The 21,057-nt window shown below is 42.8% G+C and overlaps 1 protein-coding gene across 1 annotated transcript; it reads right to left on the reverse strand.

The window, feature by feature from the left end:
• Positions 1-11,332: 11,332 nt before the first annotated feature.
• sox11a (SRY-box transcription factor 11a) lies at positions 11,333-14,563 on the reverse strand. The gene has a single exon (XM_061844680.1). The coding sequence runs from the start codon at positions 14,329-14,331 to the stop codon at positions 13,162-13,164; it is 1,170 nt and encodes a 389-aa protein (XP_061700664.1). The 5' UTR covers positions 14,332-14,563; the 3' UTR covers positions 11,333-13,161.
• Positions 14,564-21,057: the final 6,494 nt, after the last annotated feature.

The raw sequence follows: 21,057 nt of genomic DNA on the forward strand, positions 1-21,057 counted from the left end.
TCTCTCCCCGGCTAAAATGCAGAGGTGTTCCGTCAGGAAGGGCATTCGGCATAAAACTGTGCCAAACAAATGTGCGTTCATCTGAGATGATAAGCTGTGGCGACCCCTAACGGGACAAGCCAAAAGGAAAACAAGAAGAAGAAGATACAATGGTGACCTGACCTCCAAATCCGAGACTATGGTCCTCAGTCGGAAAAGGGTGGCGTGCCCTCTCCAGGTCGGGGAGGAGATCCTGCCCCACGTGGAGGAGTTCAAGTATCTTGGGGTCTTGTTCACGAGTGAGGGGAGAATGGAGCAGGAGATCAACAGACGGATCGGTGCAGTGTCTGCAGTGATGCAGACTTTGTATTGGTCCGTTGTGGTAAAGTCGAAAGGCGAACCTCTCAATTCACCAGTCAATCTACAGTCCTACCCTCACCCATAGGCACAAGCTGTGGGTCGTGACAGAAAGAACAAGATTCTGGATACAAGCGTCCGAAATGAGTTTCCTCCGCAGGGTGTCTGGGCTCTCCCTTAGAGATACGGAGACAGGGTCGGTCATCCGGGAAGGGCTCAGTGTTGTGCCGCTGCTCTTCTGCATTGAGAGGAGCCCGATGAGGTGGCTGGGGCATCTGATTCAGATGCCTCCCGGACGCCTCCCTGGTGAGGTAAGTCCCACTTAAAAGAGACCCCGAGGACGACCCAGGACACGCTGGAAAGACTGTCTCTCGGCTGGCTTGGAAATGCCTTGGGATCCCTCCAGAAGAGCTGGAAGAAGTAGCTGGGGAAAGAGAAGTCTGGGTATCCCTGCTGAAGCTACTTCCCCCGCGACCCGACCTGGAAAAACGGTAGATAATGGATGGATGGATGGATGGATGGATGGATGGATGGAGACCTGGCGACTTGCGGTAGTGGGCTGTCTGGCAAGGATCAAGTTTCTTAAGTCACATCTCCTCCTCCAGTCCACGCTGCCAGATCTGACCAAATAAGTTGCACTCTCATCGCGATGTGTATAGAGAAGTAAGCATGGTGTTATTAACTATCATCTTTGCTGTCCTGTCCCAGTTTTATTTTATAACTTGTGATATTTTTAAAGAACAGTAGCCTTGATTTTCTTCTAACTCACAATGTATTTATTTTTTTATACTTGATAGCACAGTGGAAAACTGGTTCGCACATCTGCCTCATTGTTCTAAGGACTTCAGATCAGATCTGGCTTGCCTTGTGGAGTTTGCATCATATTCTCCTCATTTGGGGCGCAGGTACCCCCAATGTGGTTTCCTGGCACATTCCAAATCCATGCATGTAGCTTGATTGAAGATTCTAAATTTCCCATAGGTGATTAGTCATTTGTTTATATGCGCCCCGCAATTGGCTGGCAACCTGTGGCCTGCAATTGGCTGGCGACCAATTTAGGGTGTACCCCGCCTGTTGCCCAGACTCAGCTGGGATAGACACCAGTACGCCCCCAACCTTAGTGAGGTGAAGCATTCTGGAAAACGGATGGATGAGTATTTTGTAGTTACCACAGTGTTATCTACTGTGTTTACAGTAATTCTTTAACACAGTGCCTCCTAGTGTTCACCACATAAATAAAATGACTTGCGTTACAGGGTACACTGAAGGAAAATATTTCGCAAAACTGAAAAACCCGCAGTCGGATCTTAGAACGTCGTGCTGTATTCATTCAAGTGGACAGCACTGATGTCACGATCTCTATTAGAGTGGAGGGCACTTTTTGAGCAAACGCGCATTTACAGTACTGTTTAGGTATACTGTAGTAGAATAATGTTCTGTTTCTGCGAATGAGATAGCCATTGCATTTCTGTGAAAACCTTGATTCCTGATCCACAATTCCATGAAGTACATTGTAAAATGTCAAGGGGAGAAATGTAGGTCATCCAGAACATCAAGAAACAGCAGGTCCATGTGTCTCTTATATCTGTAAGGACGCACTGGACTGCCTGTGGCAATTTGTAATGACCCAGCGACAGCCGCTCTGTCCTGGCTCCATGAAGGGAATAACTCTGACCAGCCAGGAACCAAGTTGGGAATCGAGGTAAGTGTCTGTCTTCGTCGTGTTTGTGTGAATCAAAGATGAAGGGCGAGGCCACACGCCACATCTTTTCAGAGGCGGGAGATTCTGATAGCTGCAAGCAATCACAAAGAACCTTCCACTGAAGCTTTGTCTGCCAGATTTGTACACAAGAAATGTATTCCGCCCTCCATATTGTGTTGCCCAGGTCAAATGTTATTACAATCCATAGATTATGGGCAATGTGAGTCAATCAAATCAATAAGTGATGGAAAGGACATGGTTAAATTTCAAGAATACACATTTTACATACTTGTTCAAGGTTTAGGTTTTTTTCAGTTTTGCACTCCACTGTGCAATTTCTTTTGAACATTTTTTGAAAGAACATGCACTGCAGGGCATAGAGAAGTTTTTCAAGTCCCATTCAGTTCCCGGCACACGCTGATTTTGCCTGTCCGTTGCATGAACTAACATCTAAAATTGTCTCTGCAGCCACACTTGGACGCAGCTCCATTAAAATATACATGCAGTTAATGGACTTTTTGGCAGCACTGATCATTTTGCAGATGCAAGCCTGTGAGGGCATTACTGACTTTTACTAATTCGGGAGGTCAACCATCCATCATCCACTCTGGCATAATTTGTTACAGAATTGCTTAATTGCTGTATTAGTATCAACGTGTCCACTTTCTGATGATTTAAACTTTCTAACAGGATGAGATCCTCGTTGTTGGCCACTAGAGCTGTTCTTCAAACAGTACTTCCTCTTTCAACACACCTCCCCCATTCATTTTGTTTTGAAGATGAGCATAGACTCATCATTGTTCAGACAAAAATAGATGCTTCTTATTTCATTTAATGAACAAAGGGTCTACAGCCATGCATAATCAATGCATTGAGATGATTGCCAAAGGTACACAGTATTTTTACCGAACAGTTTCATGGCCGTATGCAGGTCAAAATCAGTTGGCTAAATTAGTATTACAACTGAAATATGATGATTGACTTTTATTAATGCTTTGTAAGATTGATGAAAACTTTTAATTTTACCCTGTTAGACGTGGCTACAAGATGAGAGGAACTTGAACAACTAATTCAGCAGAGCGAACTTGTGTTGCACAATAAAAAAACAAAACAAAACATGTATTCATCGATCTCAAAGTCATTTCGTGTTCGGACACAGATATTCCAAAGGATTTTGCTAAGTGTTGAGTTTTTCAAAATATTTACACACATACAGGAACCTAGGAAAATGAAATTGTAACTGCATGAAACAACAATAAACATTACGGGAAAAAAAATCACAATATTAAAAGTAAGTTTACTCCAATAGTAATGAAAAAAAAAGCAAATTGCAGCATTGGGCGGAGGAGCTTGTCAGGTTCAATGTAAGTTTGACAAACTATCAGTTCGAACTGTTTCTGTAATGTCTCTTGTGTTTATTGCTAAAGATAATTTGATACATTAACTTTAGAATTGTTGGAATTGTTTTTGGTCGTTTTCTTGTAAGAATGTCACTTCTTCATTCATTAGAACTTCATCCATCCTTGCATTTTCTATCGCTTATGCGAGGTCAGGTCGCAGGGGCACTAAGTAGCTTTTAGCAGGGACACCCAGACTTCCCTCTCCCCAGCCACTTCATCCAGCTTTTCCAAGGGGATGATGAGAGGTTCCCAGGCCACCCGAGAGACATAATCCCTCCAGCGTGTCCTGGGTCGTCCCCTAGATCTCCTCCTGGCAGGACGGGCCTGGGAAACCTCACCAGGGAGTCATCCAGGTTGCATCCTAACTGACACTGGTCATAGAGGGACCAAAAAGCTTGTATCAATTACAATTTACTCCTTGTAATATAAGAAACTATATCGTGTAAAATCGTGTTGTGACAATGTTAGTAACTTTGATATTTTATTTTTCCAGTAACTATTTTTTTTTTTACTTTCAGTGCGGCCTTAATGCTCCTTGGTAATGATCAGTGAAACATCCATGCTTCCTGTGTGCAGCCATGGAGGACTCAAGTGTGCTAATTATTTACTGATGCAGCAAAGGCGACCGAATGAAGCCCAGCATTTGGTGGAACTGTGAGGGGATGCCCTGGTGGTGTCACCTGGGTAACATGCAAGTAGATAGAAAGCTGTGGTGGGGGACTAGGGGGGTTTGGAGAATGAGGCGCAGGACATTCAGATTGCCCTGGTGGAGTCGAGGTTCACTGGTAAATCAGGGAAGGAGTGAGGGAGGGAGGAAGGGGGCGGTGCACAGCGGGGGAACAGCGGCTGAGTATTAGATTTCAGATGCATATGAATGACCAACTGCTGGCCTTGCTCTAGCTTTGGGGGGAAATTGCATGGGCTCCCTTTGAGCTACACTTTTGAATCTAGATTACTGCTTTGCTTAATCCTGGTGTGGGCAGGTAGGGGGTCATGAATGTCTGTTGTGCCATAAAAATGAAGACTTGCAGAGAGGATACTTTACCTCCTTTAAAGTTTTTTTCTTTTTTTTTGGAATATAGTTAGGATGATCAAACGCCCCAAATGAAGCCATGAGTTTGAGGTGAGAACTCTGTACTATGTTAATTTTAAATTCATGTACCTTGCCAGGCCAACAAGACCCACAAAAACCCAAGCAAGTCTCTCTATCTTGCACGCCCGCATGCAATCCCTGTTCCAGAGCGGGGGAGGAGATATTTCTGTGGCCTTAAATCCATGCATCTGGGCGGAGAGCCAAACAGACTTTCCTAAACAGTAAGCAATGAGAGCACTGGACTGAAATGATAAAGTACTACATAGTACCTTTGATGAGATAGCAAAAACATTGTCTGCCTATACAGGCATGTACAAATGAGTGATAAGGGAACACTCAAATAAAAAATAAAACAATATTATGAACATACCTGTGACTGGCTGGTGACCAGTTCGGGGTGTAGGCTGCCTCTCGCCTGAAGATTGTTGAGATAGGCTCCAGCAAGCCTGCAACCCTGGTGAGGATAAATGGTACAGAAAATCAATGGATGGATTACAAAAATACAGTTGTGATGTAATGAAAAAGAAAATGTTTTTTTTTTTTAGAAAGCTGTCTTCCAGGAAAAGACCTCATATTGCCATCCGAAATGTTTCCAGTAGATAAATATTTTTTTCAATATTTTCTATTTTGAGGGGGGGGGGTGAGGGGGCCACACCCACAAATGATTATTGGTGTTTTATCTCTACCTTTTCAAAATGTTTTGTGCTTGTTTTTTTTTTAAAGAATGGGTATCAGATATCTGCACATTTTCACAATTTTTCTCTTTCTATTTACTGCAAATAGACGGGGGTCCCCTTTGTCTGCTTTGTAATTAGAACTGTTAACGATCTTAGAGACACCTGCCAACACGTGACGACCACTTTACACGACATGATATCATCTAAAAGAAGATATTCTGCCTTTACAAAGATGTCAATGCATTGTTTTGTTCAGAGAGGCCTTAATTCCACATTTAATGTTTGTAGTTTGCAGTGCTGTACAACCTGGGTGTAATTGAAGGTGAGGAGATGTTTTGCCATCACGACAAGTTACTATGTGAAGCTAGACAGCCAGAGAACTAATAAAGAAACTCCGTACACAAGGCGTTCTTTTCTTGCTTTTACGGAGGTCTCTTGTGGTAAATAAATTAACAAATATAACTGAAAGATACAGAAAAATATACATTACACTGTGCACTGTGTGGCATTCTGCAAAGTACAGGTAGGTATCTTATTTATGCTAAACACAACAATTGACAGGTTTCCAATTACGCCATCTTGTGTGTCATAGAGGTCAGAGAACACAGCGTGAAGTTTTTTTCTATTGTTAATTTGTCCGATTGGTGTCAGGGTGGCGGTGACGTCATTAAAAACCTACCACAGTTGTTTCAACGATCACTCGTTTACATCGAGCTTTCAAATAAAACATAATTGTGACCTCAACCTAATGTCTGTGAACATACAACACTTACAAAGACGAAAGTTTCCCAAGGTTCAAACGTTTACAACACATTGAGCGTAGTTTTGAGTTGTTCTCAGACTTAATGTTCACCATGCTATTTTCACTGGAGAAACGCCAAAGATCCTCTATTGTCGTAACGAGCACTCACTCCGCATAGAAATGAATGATCCTCACAGGTGGTGTCATTCTGAGGCTTTTTTCTTTTAAAACATTTTAACACATCGCATCATGAAATAAACATATTTTTAGCTTTTTAACGAACATTTATCTTGTGAAATAAACAATTCTTTGAACTGAAGACATTACAGGGGGTGTTCATGAGTTGCTGCGTATTTCAACTTTTTTCCCCCTTTTTTTTGGGTCATTCTTTCCTCCTTCGTATTTCCAGGCCAAATAAGTCTCTAAACAATCATTTATGACCCATTAGACCACTTACTTTCTAAACTGGATTATGATTAGATTTACCACCAACACGATGCATGCAAATATTTGATCTCATTCTAAGTTCAGACTAAAATACAGGTTCATTCCAATTTTCTTATTAGAAAACACGGCCATGCAGCCTTTGCTCCAGTACAAATATCAAATGTGGAGTCACAATTAATTGCAAACACAGCCCAGTAAATCCCAAACTGAGCACAATCAGGCCAACTGACTTTTATGATTGCTCATGAGCAAATGTCATTACAAAACGCCTCTAATTACACTGATCCCATTATTGCAGCGTTTGTGAAATGGTATCGAAACCATTTGTTTGCTCCCGCGGTGTACAGAATACTCAACCACAAATTGGCAGAATGTCATCCAAGGGACTGGCTTTAATGAATTGGATTACTCCTAGTTGAAAAGAGAAGCAGGTGCGCCTCCGAGGTTCTGTCCCCCTCAACAGATAATTCACATGACTGATGCACGACCTCCGGCAGCTCCCCACAGAAAAGCGACCTTATCCCAATGAGATCTTCCCACGTGTCAGAACATATTCCAGGAGGATTGATTGAACTGTTTGTTTCTGTGTCGGTGAGACAATACTGCTGCCCCCCCCCCCCCCAAAAAAAAGACAACCTGCTGAGTCTTCTCTAAACTTCTCTCCTTTACATGTCCTTTTGTTACTAAACCACGAAATAGCATTGTAAAAGTAGAATGCATGCTTCCATCTTCAGAACTGTTCACTAGGAAACTGTTTAAGCACTCAATTTCTCTACTTTCAAACTTGACTAGTTTTCATCAACATTGCTCATGCTACCAAGTCCCGCTACAACATGTATTTTATTGATCTCAATGGGGGAAAATGAAAAGCTACAATCCCGTAGCAACTCATATAAACCACTCATGCACTTATAAAAGATTCTTTTTTAAATAGATATAAAATGCTGAATTTCCTTTGGGATCAATAGAGTACATAGCAAACTGACCATAAAAGATCTGACAAATGGTGTAAACACATATAAATGTTTTTATACAGTACTGAACTCCAGAAACCTGGCAGAGACTCTATTCAACAAACACTGAAAAAAAATATTTTCCAATTGTGACTAGTAAGCGTTTCAATAAGGGGATTTGGTTAAGATTTCCATAATGTTTCTTTTTAAAGACTTGAAAAGCACTTTACCCTTTACAGATTGTTGCAACTTGTCTACATTATCATGACGTATAATTTTTATCTGCAACTGTATTTAATAAGACTCATTTTCATTTGATAGCTGTTCTAAACGCAAACGTTATTGTAAACGACAATGTTAGCATTTGCAAGTGAAATGCTGTAAACGATGTGAAAACAGGGTCGTGTAGGAAGTAGTGTGCATACTGTGTGAGTAAAGACAAAAAAAAACCCAACTGTTTGTACATAGAACGATCTTCAGCAACCTTTCCTGTTCTACTGCTGTTTTCCCAACAAAGTTTCATTGTCTACATGCATTACATACAATTATAAACGTACATCCACAGGCAAATATTTCTCACTGTCAGTTTTTCATGTGTTTTTAACATAAACTACTGCCCTAGCTTGTGTATGGAATTTTGCCAGAACTAGTAACTTTTAGAATACTTTTGTGTTTGACTTTGGGAACTACCTTACAAATAATTTTCTGGGTTAATTTATCTGTTGCAAAATAAGACCTTATTCAGGGCATGTACCTTTGGGGCAGAGAGCTGAATACAATCCAGATCTCCCTTTTATTGATCCGTTGCTCGTGCATGCAATTGTTTTGATTGGTCATTTGTGACATTGTGTTCTTTTCTACCCGTACTTTAACTTCTTTTGAAATTCAAGCTTCTTTTACCTGAATGTTGCAGACATCTTAGAGCCACAGTAGAGCAAATGGAGCACGGGAACCCTTTAGTTCCGAGAGCTATCAACAGATAAACATTCATTCACACTAGATTATGCACAATTTTGAGTTATCAGTGAACCTAACGTGCATGTTTATGGATTTTGATATGAAATCAGAGACCCTGGAGAACATGAAAACCCCAAAGGGAAAGGTCGGAGCCGAGATTCAAACCCCAACTCCAAACCTCATAACTGTGTGACAGATGATCTTACTACTTGTACTGCTGCTACACCCCTGAAAAAAGGGCTGTACTCAGAGGTGAAGTTATGTATGTGCAAAACTACCTGACATCTAAAATAACCCCTTACATCTCCCTCATTCACCCAACTTCTAGTACGTATGTTCACATCTAGCAGGCTGCTCAGGCACCGTGGCATGAGCAGGGGGGAGATCGGGTGCCCCCCCCCACCAACACCCCACAAATGCGAAGGGATTGTGGAAACCAATGCAACAGATGGGCCCGACGCGCTCCTCTCTGCCTTCTAGCTCATTCACACCAAATGGATGGCCATCAACAGCAGCGGGAGTCGCCGCCCCAGGGCCATGACTGGCGGCGAGGACACTGGGCCTAAAGATGTTGCAATTCTGCAGACGAATTTAGTGCGGGTGGGTGGGGGGGGGGGGGGGGGTTAAGTGAACGAGCACTTCGAAGCGCATTAGATGCCCAGGACTTCATGCCTGGCTCAAGTGAATTCAAAATAATTTATGATCTGTGTTGGCTTTGAATGGGCTGTTAAAGTGATGTTTTCAGCCTTGTACAACACATCCGGACAGAAAGGACTTCTGTCACTCAAGCAGACACGGCAGACAGCAGGCACAGGTACAATAAATCCTGATGACTGACAAATTAACAGACAGTAAACAGGTTTAAATTTAGGTACACCGTGTTGTTATTATCGTTATGAAAGCGCCAAGGTTCTGAGCAGTATCCCCATAGCGATATTGGACGGCCTACCCACTGGGGGGGATATGAGCCCACGTGGATCAACGATGACACAACACGGAATCTTACTGCGCAGCGGCATAAGCTCAGCCATGATGTAATGCATCTGAGCTCACCGGATGAGAGTCAGCATGAAGGGAGAAGGAGGGGCAGTGGAGGAAGATACAAGGGAAACATAACAGGCTTTGTTATTCTAGAATTTAATAACAAGCGGTTAAGACAGGGAAGGTATTGTAACATATTCGTACCTCTTTTTAGTTTTTTTCGGTGGGCGCGGAGGGTCTTTGTGTAGGTGTCAGGCATTGGACTGTGACCCCAGATATAGATGAACCGAACTGAAAATGAATTTCTCATGTTGCCGCACTGCATCCACTGCCCCAGCATCCCCCAAGTATTCCAGATTCCCCGTTTTTATTTATTTAAGTAGGAAACAGGAGGAAATTTCAACGGGTCACTAATTTCATTCCAACATGTAGTAGTGGCATTAGCCCTGAGCAGATATTTCAGAGGAACACAAAATCAATGTAGAGATTCTGCTGGGAATAGCCCAGGAACCCATTAGCAACTTTGACCAATAGGTCAGCTAAAGTAATAGCTGAATAAATGTTTTATTACAGATTTGCAAAAGGACCTTAATAGGGGGGCCAGTACCAGCGCGGCTTTGCATGGCAAATATTAATCATTAGATTCTATTGCCGTAATCAACACAAATCTCTCCGCAGCCTGAGATGTGTGTGGCTCGTGATCTTTTAGGGGCGGCGCTCTTCAGTCACACCTCGGAGGAGTCTGCAGGACTGTGACGTAACCACTTAAAAGTTCATCATTTTACTTTCTTTGATGTATTAATGTGACATCATTTATGGAGGAGATATGTTTTCGAACTACACGCAGGTTTCACCTATGATTACATCTTTTTAATCCAACACTTGTCAGTGCTGAATTTTTTTTATGTAATATCTATTCACGTGAAGTGACATATTGCTATTTTTAGCGGGCGCCAAAATACACCACAAGTATTAATCACACTGCAAAGAAAAAGGAAAAATGTCTTGATGTTATGAGATAAAAGTCAGGATTTTGACCATTGAAAGCAACAACATAGGCCACTGTCTTGCTCTCAATATATATTGGTCACATTTTAAAATAGTTACTTAAAAGACTTCTGATAAGTGATTATTAATTTTTATTTTAATTATTTTCCTTTCTATCCCTCTTAAAAATGTTATAATACCCTTTGATGTGGACCATTGAGCGATGTCTCAATACCCTTATCGTACACTCTCTTCTTGTAAAATGACTACCGGTCATGATGCTGATATTCAATTTGATTCTTGCACTGGTACTCCTTTTTAGACTTTAATACTATAATGTTTGTTTGTAAAGTAATGTTTCTTGTAAGGGTATTTTTTTATTGGAATAAATAAATGTACATTTTTGTTGTTGTTGTTGGAATAAGTACATTTATTCTCATAGGATTACAACTTTGTATAATTTTCTCACTTCCATTTTCTTTTATTTGCACTCACTGCTATTCAGGGATAAATAAAATGGGAAGTGTATGAAAATCATTTTTAAATCGTCTTTCCCCACGACACGCTACCCACTTCTGACGGTTAACTCGCGATATTTTTAAGAATTAATGGAACGCTAGGCTGACTTTCCACAGTGGAATTATGTTCCTAACAACACATTTTTAAAGATTACGCGACATCTGCCTGGAATAAGTGCAAATCTTTATCTCAGAGCGAGCATATGTCAGATGTGGTGCTTTTTTTTTTTTTCGGGTGTGCGCGCGGACATCTCTCAAGCGGCTCAGCGGCGAGCACGGCGCTACTTTTCTGAATGGAAGCCAGACATACTGAGTGCTCACACATGCTGGATAAGGGAGGGAAAAAGGGAATGAGGGAGGGAAGAGGGTGGGCGAAGCGGCTCCTGTTTCCAGCTCCGTCTCCAAGGGGACCACCGAGCCCACCAATGGCGTCGCTGAGCGCCAGCAAGCGGGCGATTCAATTGCTTAAAGGCGCAACGACCGAGATGTGGAAGAAAAGCAAGTTTCAACACTGGAGTTAGGCAGTTTTCTTTCATTGCTTTTTTTTCTCTTTTTTTTATTATTAAATGTGAATTCACATGTTAGTTTGAGCCCATCCATTTCTCAGAGTGTCTGCCTAAATACAAACTAGGCATCATACTGTTAACACATCCGTTTTCAAAACAAGTAACACAACTGTGTACATATATTCACAAACTGAAAGGACAGTCTCCGGTGGTAGGTTGTTATTTATTCAAAAAAGATGACAGGTTCACACTTGGAATGTGAAGTAACTACTGTCCAGAACTTCCAACAAGGAAAAAAAAAAGTCTCGGCATAAAATTAAGTTGTATTCCAAAACTTTTTTTTTTAATCAAACAGACTTCATATGTGAGGCTCACATAAAAAATAAACTGCTTTTTTAAGTGCAAGAAATAAAAAATACAGGTTTATGGTTTATGATAAAAAAGAAGGCAGTCTTCAGTTTTAAAATAAAGTTTCATTTAATGAAACAGGAGTGTGGAATGTACTTCTTTTTTTTTTTTTTCTTGCTTTGACCACCACTGTATCACACCGTGCCCTTTTTGCAGAAGTAATCGTCATATCAACTGGTTGGTTTTCCCCACAATATTTCCAATAACATTCAAAATGTGTTTGTATTCATCACACCACAGGCCATATGAACTTGTTTTGCATCAGTTCCAGCTGATTTGTTTTTATTCTTTGTCTGCCCGGACAGGCTTCAGCATCATAACATGAGACGATGTCGACAGTGCACAAGTCTGTTAAAAAAAAAATTGTTTTTTTTCCATCACTTGCTACAATTTTCTGATGGTCTGTTTCTTAAAGAGTATTATATTGCACAAAAAAATGAGAGGGGCGAAAAAACAGTATGTGCCATAAAAATACCAAAAAATCCAGTTTCACACCTGCGATCGGGACCCATCCACATATCACGAGTATGATATACATAAACTCCTAACTTTACTATATTACAGTACATATACAATCTTGAAACTAGTTCCAGCTCTGAGGTATGTGTATCCCCCATGACGCCATTGTATTGTCTACAAATACTCAACAAATCTGCTCTACAACTGTACAAAAGACCTAGTTGAAAAATCACAAGGCATTTTTGATGCAAGTTTTAATTTAACTTAATCCTTAAAACCAGGACTCCCTTGCATGCGTAAAAACAAACAAAACAAAAAAAAGGATAAAGGGAAGAAGTGCCTGAAACTCACTGAAAGCACAGTAAGAACATTCCCTTTCGACTGTACAAAAATATGCCTGAAAATATCTTACTTTTTCTTTTAAAAAGATGAGGTCTGTCATGTATCAAAATGTTTCCTCCACGTGTTGTGTGTACGCTGCTGAGGTTTGTCGAATTTATCCAAACAAGGAGGAGGTAAACGGAATCGGTTACAAAAAACAGAAACATTTGATTTAGAAATTACAGAAAACCGTGTTTTTTTCCCTCTCTCTCTGTCTCTCTCTATTGTAAAGTAACATCCTGAACAGTTCACAGATTTGCTTCGAGTCAGTCCACAAGTTTCGTCTCCCTGCAGTTTGTCTAAAAAGAGGATAAGATGCATAGAAGTTCCTGTTTTTCCCCCTTAGGTGGCAGGGAAAAAAATCCGTAAAACCCTGTCATGCTGCCAGATAATAATAAAAAAAAAAGTCTGCAGACTTGTTTTTTTTTCTTTTCTTTTTTGTGTACATTTTTTGCTACCAGCTTCATAAGCATCTCAAACCTCACCTTGCCAACTGGTCCTGAAACACAGGACCACCCTCCCCAAAAACCAAGAGGGAGGCAAGGTCTTTAGGGACAACTTGATAAGGACAAACATATCACTGAATTCTCCCCTCCGTATGATTACTTTCTCGATCAGTATGTAAAGACCAGGTCGGAAAAGTTGGCCTCCAGCCAGTCCCCCGCGATCATCTCACTGAGTTCAGGCGTGCAATAGTCTGGGAACTCAAAGTGAGAACCCAGGCTGCCCTCGCTGAACGAGTCCAGGTCTTTATCCACAAGGGACAAGGACAGGTTCCCTGAATTGGGGTTGCCCAGCTCCGAAGCAGAGGCGCTGGGGGCGAAATTCAAACTGAAGTCAAACAGCAAATCGTCCGCGTCCTCGGAAGAGGAGCAGCTGGATGAGGAGGAGGAGGATGTGGAGACCGACCTGGAGGATGCTGGTGAGACGGAAGCAGCGTGCAACGCGCTCTGCTTGGAAATGTTCTTGATGTTGTAAAAGAGTCTGTTGGTTGTGGCGGCGGCGGCGGCAGCAGCAGCGGCGGCTGCGGCGGAGCCGCGCAGCTCCTCGTACATGCTGGCCCCCTCGGACTCGGCCGAGGAGCTCAGCGTGGGGCTGGCGGGCACTTTGGCGACATTGTAGGGCCTCAGGCGCTCCTCCTTAATCCCCGCGACCCGGTGGTGGCGTCGCATGTGGTGGTGCATATGGTAGTCCTCCTCAAAGTCTTCGTCGTCCTCCTCGTCGTCGCTCACCGGCTCGCTCTTGATGACTTTGGCCGCCTTGAATGCCGGGAACACGGCGCCGCACTCGTCCGCGTAGCCGTGCGAGGACTTGGGGCCACTCTTGCTCTTGATCTTGCTGCACTTCTTGCTGGGGGTCTTTGCGATTTTGCCGCACTTCTCCGGCGACGGCGCCGACGACGACTTTGAGCTGTCGAGCTTTGGTTTCTTCTTGGGTCTGTACTTGTAGTCGGGGTAGTCGGCCATGTGCTTGAGCCGAAGCCGCTCCGCCTCCCGTATGAAGGGAATCTTCTCGCTGTCCTTCAGCATCTTCCACCGCTTGCCGAGCCGCTTGGAGATCTCGGCGTTGTGCATGTCCGGCGACTGCTCCATGATCTTTCTCCGCTCGATCTTGGACCAGACCATGAAGGCGTTCATGGGTCTCTTGATGTGGCCCGTGGCGGTTTTGCACCAGTCCGGGTTGATGGCCACCGGGCTGCACGCCATAAATTCACTCTCCTCCGAATCGGTCGCCTCCCGCGACATGCTCCCGTCCGTCTCGCTGTTGTCGGTGTGTTGCACCATGGTGCCACCCCAACGTCTCTCAACACACACTCTCTCAGTGTGTTTCCCCCTTCTCTGGTGTCTGGGCACCGGTCTTTTCTTTTTCTCTCTCTCTCTCTCTCTTTTTTTTTTTTTTTTTTTTTGGGCCGTCCAAACGCACGCGTCTCAAGCTCTGCACTCTTTTTGCAGACTTCCAAACTGCCTTCTTAACTAGTTATCGTTTTTTTTCGTGTCGCCTACGTCACCGTGCGCCGTCCAATCACGTTGCCTGCACTCCGCCCAGCAGAATCCATCCAAGACTCCTCTTAACCCTTTTAGTGCTCCCAGTCGGAGTGGAGGAGGAGGAAGAGGAAGAGGAGGAGGAGGAGGAAGGAGGGGGGGTTGTTAGTGCTGCACAGTGTCTGGGCCAACACTTCGGCAGAGACGAGCATAATATACACGCACACTAAGATGACCATCCTGCATGCAGCATTATTGCTCGTCAAAGTGAAAAAAGTGCATTTGTGTTGATTCTACACGTTACAGTCGTAAATATTGCATCGTGCAGATGTGTGTGCAGCAAAGAGATGTGATTATTTGCTTTTCACCCCCTCCGCTTCCTCTCCCTCAGGATACTGAAGGTGGCGCTTGGACACTGCTGCATCCACCCGGGCGCGCTGCACGCGTGTTGGCAGTCCGTGGACTTTCGCGTTTTCAAGAAATGGAGCCACGAACCATCGTATCGTGCCTTATCTTCGACAGCAGATCATTCTACCTTACATGCATCGAACCAAGTGTTATTGTCCCAGCTAATTTATGTTGGTGACGTTTCTTTCCTGTCTATTTCAGTGGGTGCGTGTGCCGGGTTTTGGGCGGGGTGGGGGGAGGGAGGGCATGCACAGGGAGGGAAAGAAGTAGGTCAGTAGTACAGTATTTTTTTTCCAGGTCTTCTCGCTCCCAAAAGTGTTGCATGTAACATTATATTTGCACATTTTAATTACTAAAGAACGTGGGCCAAATACATCCAAGTGATTATATGCTTTGATTTACATATGGATTAATGCTCATGTGGAGAGTTAAAAAGCATGCAAACACAATGTGGTACCCTAGTTAAACAATTCTAATTTGGATCTGCACCAAATTCGCAGCTATTCGACATCTGCTTATGCCTGAATTTTGTCATCAAGATTAATGTATTGAAAAACAAGCGAACATTTGAAAGGAAAAACAGGATATGAAGCGAAAGTGAGAAAGTCAAATATTGTACTGTTTATATAGCAGTGAGCTTGTGGTATGGTTTGGGCTTGCCCGTAAGTACTGTTTAAATAATAATTTCACCAACTCCACATTCTTAGATAAACACACTGCATATGCCTGATGTTTGTCCTTAAGATTCATGTATGCGGAGAAATTATGCAAAATATAAAACATTTAAAAAGTCAAATGAATGCATGGTTTGGACTTGCCATTCTGCTAAATGTGTGTATAGGTAGCAGACTGATTATGGATCAGGACCAAATTGTACACCTTTTTTGATACAATGTGTCTAATAGATGGGATTGCGTCATTGGAATTCAGGTTATGATCACTGAAACATTGTGAAAAAAATATATTGAAAAATAATGTCCCAATAATAAAAACGGTTGAATGGAAAAATACAGGTGAAAATATACAAATGGTAAGATTTAGACTTACCAAGAGTGCATCCCTCAGAAGTAGCAAAAGCTAATTTGGATCAGCAACAAATTGCCAGAACTATTACATATGTCTGAATGATGTTACTGGAAATATATATATTGTATATATACAATATAAAGCATGTGCAAGGATCAAAATCTACAAATAACTACAATAATTGTCAGTGCAGACCCATACAAAGTCTAACAATGCTAGATCAATCTCACAATTATATGATACATCAAACTCAAGGCTCCAAATAATGCACGAGTATATATTGTGATATAAAGTTGTAGTAGCATAATTTGTGTCCCACTGAAATGAGAATGTCAGCATGTACCGACCAAGGCGAAATAATAAACATTTGGCTAATATCAATGTGGACACCCTTACAGATTTAAGTATGGAGCACAAAAAGTGAGGGAAAAATACATTATGGTGAAATTTCGCATTGCAGAAAAGTTCAAAGCATGCAAAAAAAAAAAAAAACTATCAATACAAATAACCAGAACGATGACATAATAGTCCTATAGACAAGAACCAAATGCAAAGATCTTCTATGATTCGTTCGTTATTTACATGGATTCAGTTAAAATATAACCCAGTATGCACAACAGCATCTGAATTCAGCCCCGCCGTTTCATAAAGCTAGTTTTGTGTGTCTTTGGGTAATCTACTGACAAACAAAGACATAACGAAGCTTACATTGAATGCATTTATCCAGCCTCGCGCAAACAACCAACTCGGTTCATATGCAGGGGGGGCTCCCTGTTGACATTTGCTGTGTCAAGAGTGAGCAGCATCGAGCTGGCTACTCTTCTACACCATCCAATGCCCCCTTCCCCCACTCCCTTTCCCCAGGCCCTGGGTGGTAGCCAGCAGTGCTATTGGAGGCCTGGCCGATAAGCCCCCCGTCCCCCCCCCCCCCTTTTCTCTCTGCTTCGTCCCCTAGAGGGCAATCACTTACCCTTTTGAAACCCTCCCCCCACGTACACCCTGCCACCTTATTTCCCCCAGCTGGGGCTTAGGAGTGCCTCAAGACGGCCAGGGAGAGGAAAGCCAAGGAGGGGTGTGGCGTAAAAATGGAAAAGGGGCTGCAACGTGGGACAAAGATGCTGAGATTGGTTTCAGTCCAGTTTCTGGTTCTCAGACAGCAATGGGCCGGAAAAGATTTCTAATGATGCTCCTGATTAAGCTTCATCAGATAAACTGTCAAAAGGCTGGAACATGCGCATGCAGCGTTCACAATATTATTTGAAAGGATAGTTTCACTCACACCTGGCTACAAGCATATTCCATCTTTTAAGGGAATTGTAGTCCGATTCTGCCGTTCATAAAAAAAAGCTTACTAATTAAGCATCCAAATGATAAGGGATTGGACAAAATGAGTCCAAGACCTTCCGTGATCTATGCTCCTTGGTTCCCTACAGCCTTATCGCTTTATGATGCTTCCAGGCTGGACACATGAATCACCGGCCCGCTTAATGATGAGCATGCAGGGTGGCTGTCCTGCTCATTAGCATGGCTCATTATTGGTTGCGAATGAGGTGTGGTGTCAGCCCATGCAGCCCTATGAGTCATCTTTGGGAGGGGCTCGTCGCCATGTCTGCCTGACGCAACGCAAGCACACCCCCCCTCAGGCCCCATCCCCCTTGCTTCACCCACCTGACTGCCTCTTCGATCAGGCTGATAGGCACAGTTGCTGGAATACAAACATCTTTTTGTTTTCACACCACAACAACAACCCGTGTCTTTTTCATTTAATTTTTTTTTACAAATGGGTAGCAGCAATTTAGTCTCCGACAATCTAATCTTATCGTAATGGTTATCTGAATTCTGCAGAGATGTTTTTCTGTGACTTACAATTTGACCCAATTGGATTGATCAAGTGGCCACCATTGATCCACAAAACAAGAAATAATCTCTGCATCTGACTTTCAAAAATTATGAACGGCACGCAATTTATTAATTTACACCGCCGCTTCAGAATACGTTGACAGGTGGTGGAAGGAGGCACACTCATTTACTGCCATTCCTACCAGTTTTTCATTTGATTGTTTTATATGCATTGACTCCAAGTATTTTTTAATATAGATTAACTGTTGGCCTCACAGTTCTGAGGTCCTGGGTTCAATCCTGGACCCGCCTTCGTGGAGTTTGCATGTGCTCCCCGTGTCTGCGTGGGTTTCCTCCGGGCACTCCGGTTTCCTCCCACATTCCAAGACCATGCAACATTAATTGGACACTCTAGATTTCCCCTAGGTGTGATTGTGAGTGCGACTGTCTCCATGTTCCCTGCGATTGGCCTGCAACCAGTTCAGGGTGTAACCCGCCTCCTGCCCGTTGATAGCTGGGATAGGCTCCAGCACTTCCCGTGACCCTGGTGAGGATAACCAGCGAAGAAAAGGCTGTTGCGATGATTAACTGTGGTGATGTATATTGGTATTGCATTAATTCAGCTAAGTGAAGTTCCACCTTACATACACAATCAGAATATCCAAATACTGCCAGAGTAGTGATTCAGATGGCAAAATTTATAAATCTCTCACATTTGACATAATGAACTATTCAAAATATTTGGTAGGTGTTTTTGTTCCTGTGCAACTCAAGCGGGTGTGGCAGGCATACATCCATTTTTATTGCCATTTGGAGCACAAATGCCTGATATCATTCTTTTTTTAATTCCATGGATTTTATACATATTCAAAAAAAAATATACACAATCAACTCATTTCATAACCAATAGGCTACAGTGCGACAATTCCTTCCTGAGACTTCTTGTTTGGTCCCATTCCTGTTGCTGTTCATTGGCTTCAGCCAAACAACCTAACGCGACAGATGACAATTAATTTTTGTTCTGTATTTCATACTTAATTTGTAAAAATTGATTCAGATAGCAAAGGTGATGTGCTTAATAAATCTTACATAACTCACAATCAGTCTCCTGCAGTGTTTGGAGTAATTTAGGAAGTAACTCTTCCTCCACACTTGCTGTTCCTGTGCAACACCTCCAACCCCTAGCAAAGTAGCAAAATGTCTATACACATAAATGACTCATCGGCATGTTTGCAGCATGCAAAGCAAACACCCTCTGCCTCATCCTATGCAATCGGGCTGCTGAGAAGAATGAGTGATACACTAATGGTTTAAAACATGTTTCAATTTTCACTCTTGAGATGATTAAACAGTAAAAATCTGCGGCATCACTCCATTATCACAATGTGATTTCTCATACACCGCATTCCCACTGTCCACCGCCCCCCCTCAAGGCTGATGTTTAAAAGCTTATTTGCTGCCTTCCGTCAAGGGAGAGGACATTTTATTCTAGAGCGATGGAGTGTTGAATTAAGTGATGGTTTTCATGTAGGAGCATTGAAAGAGGGTTTCAGGGAAAATGTAAAAAAAAAAAAAAAAAAAAAAAAAAAACAATTCTCTTTGCATTGCTTATCTGAAAGCCCCCTGAAAGCAGCTGGTGCGCTCACAAAGGGCCAGTGAAGCATTAGATCAATACTAACCCTGGCTGGAGGGTATCTGATGCTCAAAATGCATGGATCCATCTCCTCGGCATAGCCATGAGACAGGTGTGGACTTCTGCAAGGCGCTATCTGATGGCCTCACAATGGCTGAGTGTGGCTACGGGGGAGGGGGTGTTTTGGTCACGTATAAAAACGCAAATGAACTTTTCGGTTGACAGAGACATTCTTGAGTATCCTGTGTGCTCAGGTTACAATGTTTATTGGCCTCTCACGCTGTGAAATGCCATTTCTCAAGACCTGCGTGGTGGACGCGCTTCACGCTTGCCATGAGTTTGAATTTGTATAACAAGTTCCAGGAGTTAAACAGCAGCACACGGAAAAGTGCTTCTGCTCTACAGCACACATGGGGAACCCAATCTCGTATTATAAATGTGATGATTTATAGTTCACGAGCCAGTCACCATGGCCTTGTCCCACGTCCAGATGACACTAAAATCAGCTGCAGTTTTTGTCAGCCGATGCTCAATTCGCTTCACTACCCGCCTGTCGCTATACGATCTCAGTCCTCAAACATCACGCTGTCTCCCTCACTCTCTTTTTGCAGATAAGACAACGAGGAGCAGTTGGGAACTTGCTGTCCCGCCACTTGAGTGTTTGCAGACTTGGGGCCATTTTAAACGGCCACCCCCCCCCCCCCCCCCCACTCACTCCTCAGCCTTCCCCGTTTTGCATCAGCGATTCAATGCAAATGGCTCTCCCAGGTGTTAGGTTCTTTGTTGACCTCCTTGATGTGGCCTCTGCGTCTCAAAAGCCTGATGCTTAGCAGATACTTGAGATTGGAGTATCTTTTCGTGAATGTAAACAAATGATTGTTGAACACAGCGCTGGAATGTTTGTCTCGCAGACAGCCAAATACAATCAGACGTAAACAACTTGCGAAAAAGGCTCTTTTGCAATTCAGCCCATACATAGGAAGCGACACTTAGCCACACGTTATATGAACATTCCAACAACTAAAGTTTGACCAAGGAAGGGGACAGTTCATCATACGGTTATTGACAAAATGGCCACCTAGACGGAAGAAAGTGAAGGAAAAAAAAGGCTAATCACTGAGTGATGAAAGCAAAACTCTGACAAGACATCGACTCAACTTGTTCGATCATCTGATTTTCTTTTTTTCTTTGCGCTCTTTAACAGAAACTGAGAGTAATTGTTTGTGTTATTGTTCCCTCGTACTTGGTAAAAATCACTGGTTCTTTCTGTCAGAATCTATTGAACGTTAGCCGGCTGAGTAGCAACAGGAAGAGGAGGAACTTGTTACAGATGAATTAACAAGGCAAAAAATTTACTACTATTTCTCTCCGTGTTCCATAAAAAGAAAAAAAAATGACAGGCACGCAGATCCTCCATTGGCTGCAATTTTTAAAACCCTACACTATAAAAGAGATGAGACCTGTGCCAGCACCCTGGAGCAGAACCAAGGCCCTGTACTCCCTTTGAAGACTCCACCGTGAAGAGGAGATAACATCCTAACAAGTGGGAGCCGAACAGCTATAAAATAGATATTACATAGATAACATACTGTACTTAATAAATACTTACACAACCATTGTGT

The sequence above is a fragment of the Syngnathoides biaculeatus genome, chromosome 15 (assembly GCF_019802595.1).
Source record: "Syngnathoides biaculeatus isolate LvHL_M chromosome 15, ASM1980259v1, whole genome shotgun sequence".
Lineage (NCBI taxonomy): Eukaryota > Metazoa > Chordata > Actinopteri > Syngnathiformes > Syngnathidae > Syngnathoides > Syngnathoides biaculeatus.

Bases quoted from the DNA above. Each gene is read 5' to 3' on its own strand.
- sox11a (XM_061844680.1), bottom strand. From the start codon at position 14,331: ATGGTGCAACACACCGACAACAGCGAGACGGACGGGAGCATGTCGCGG.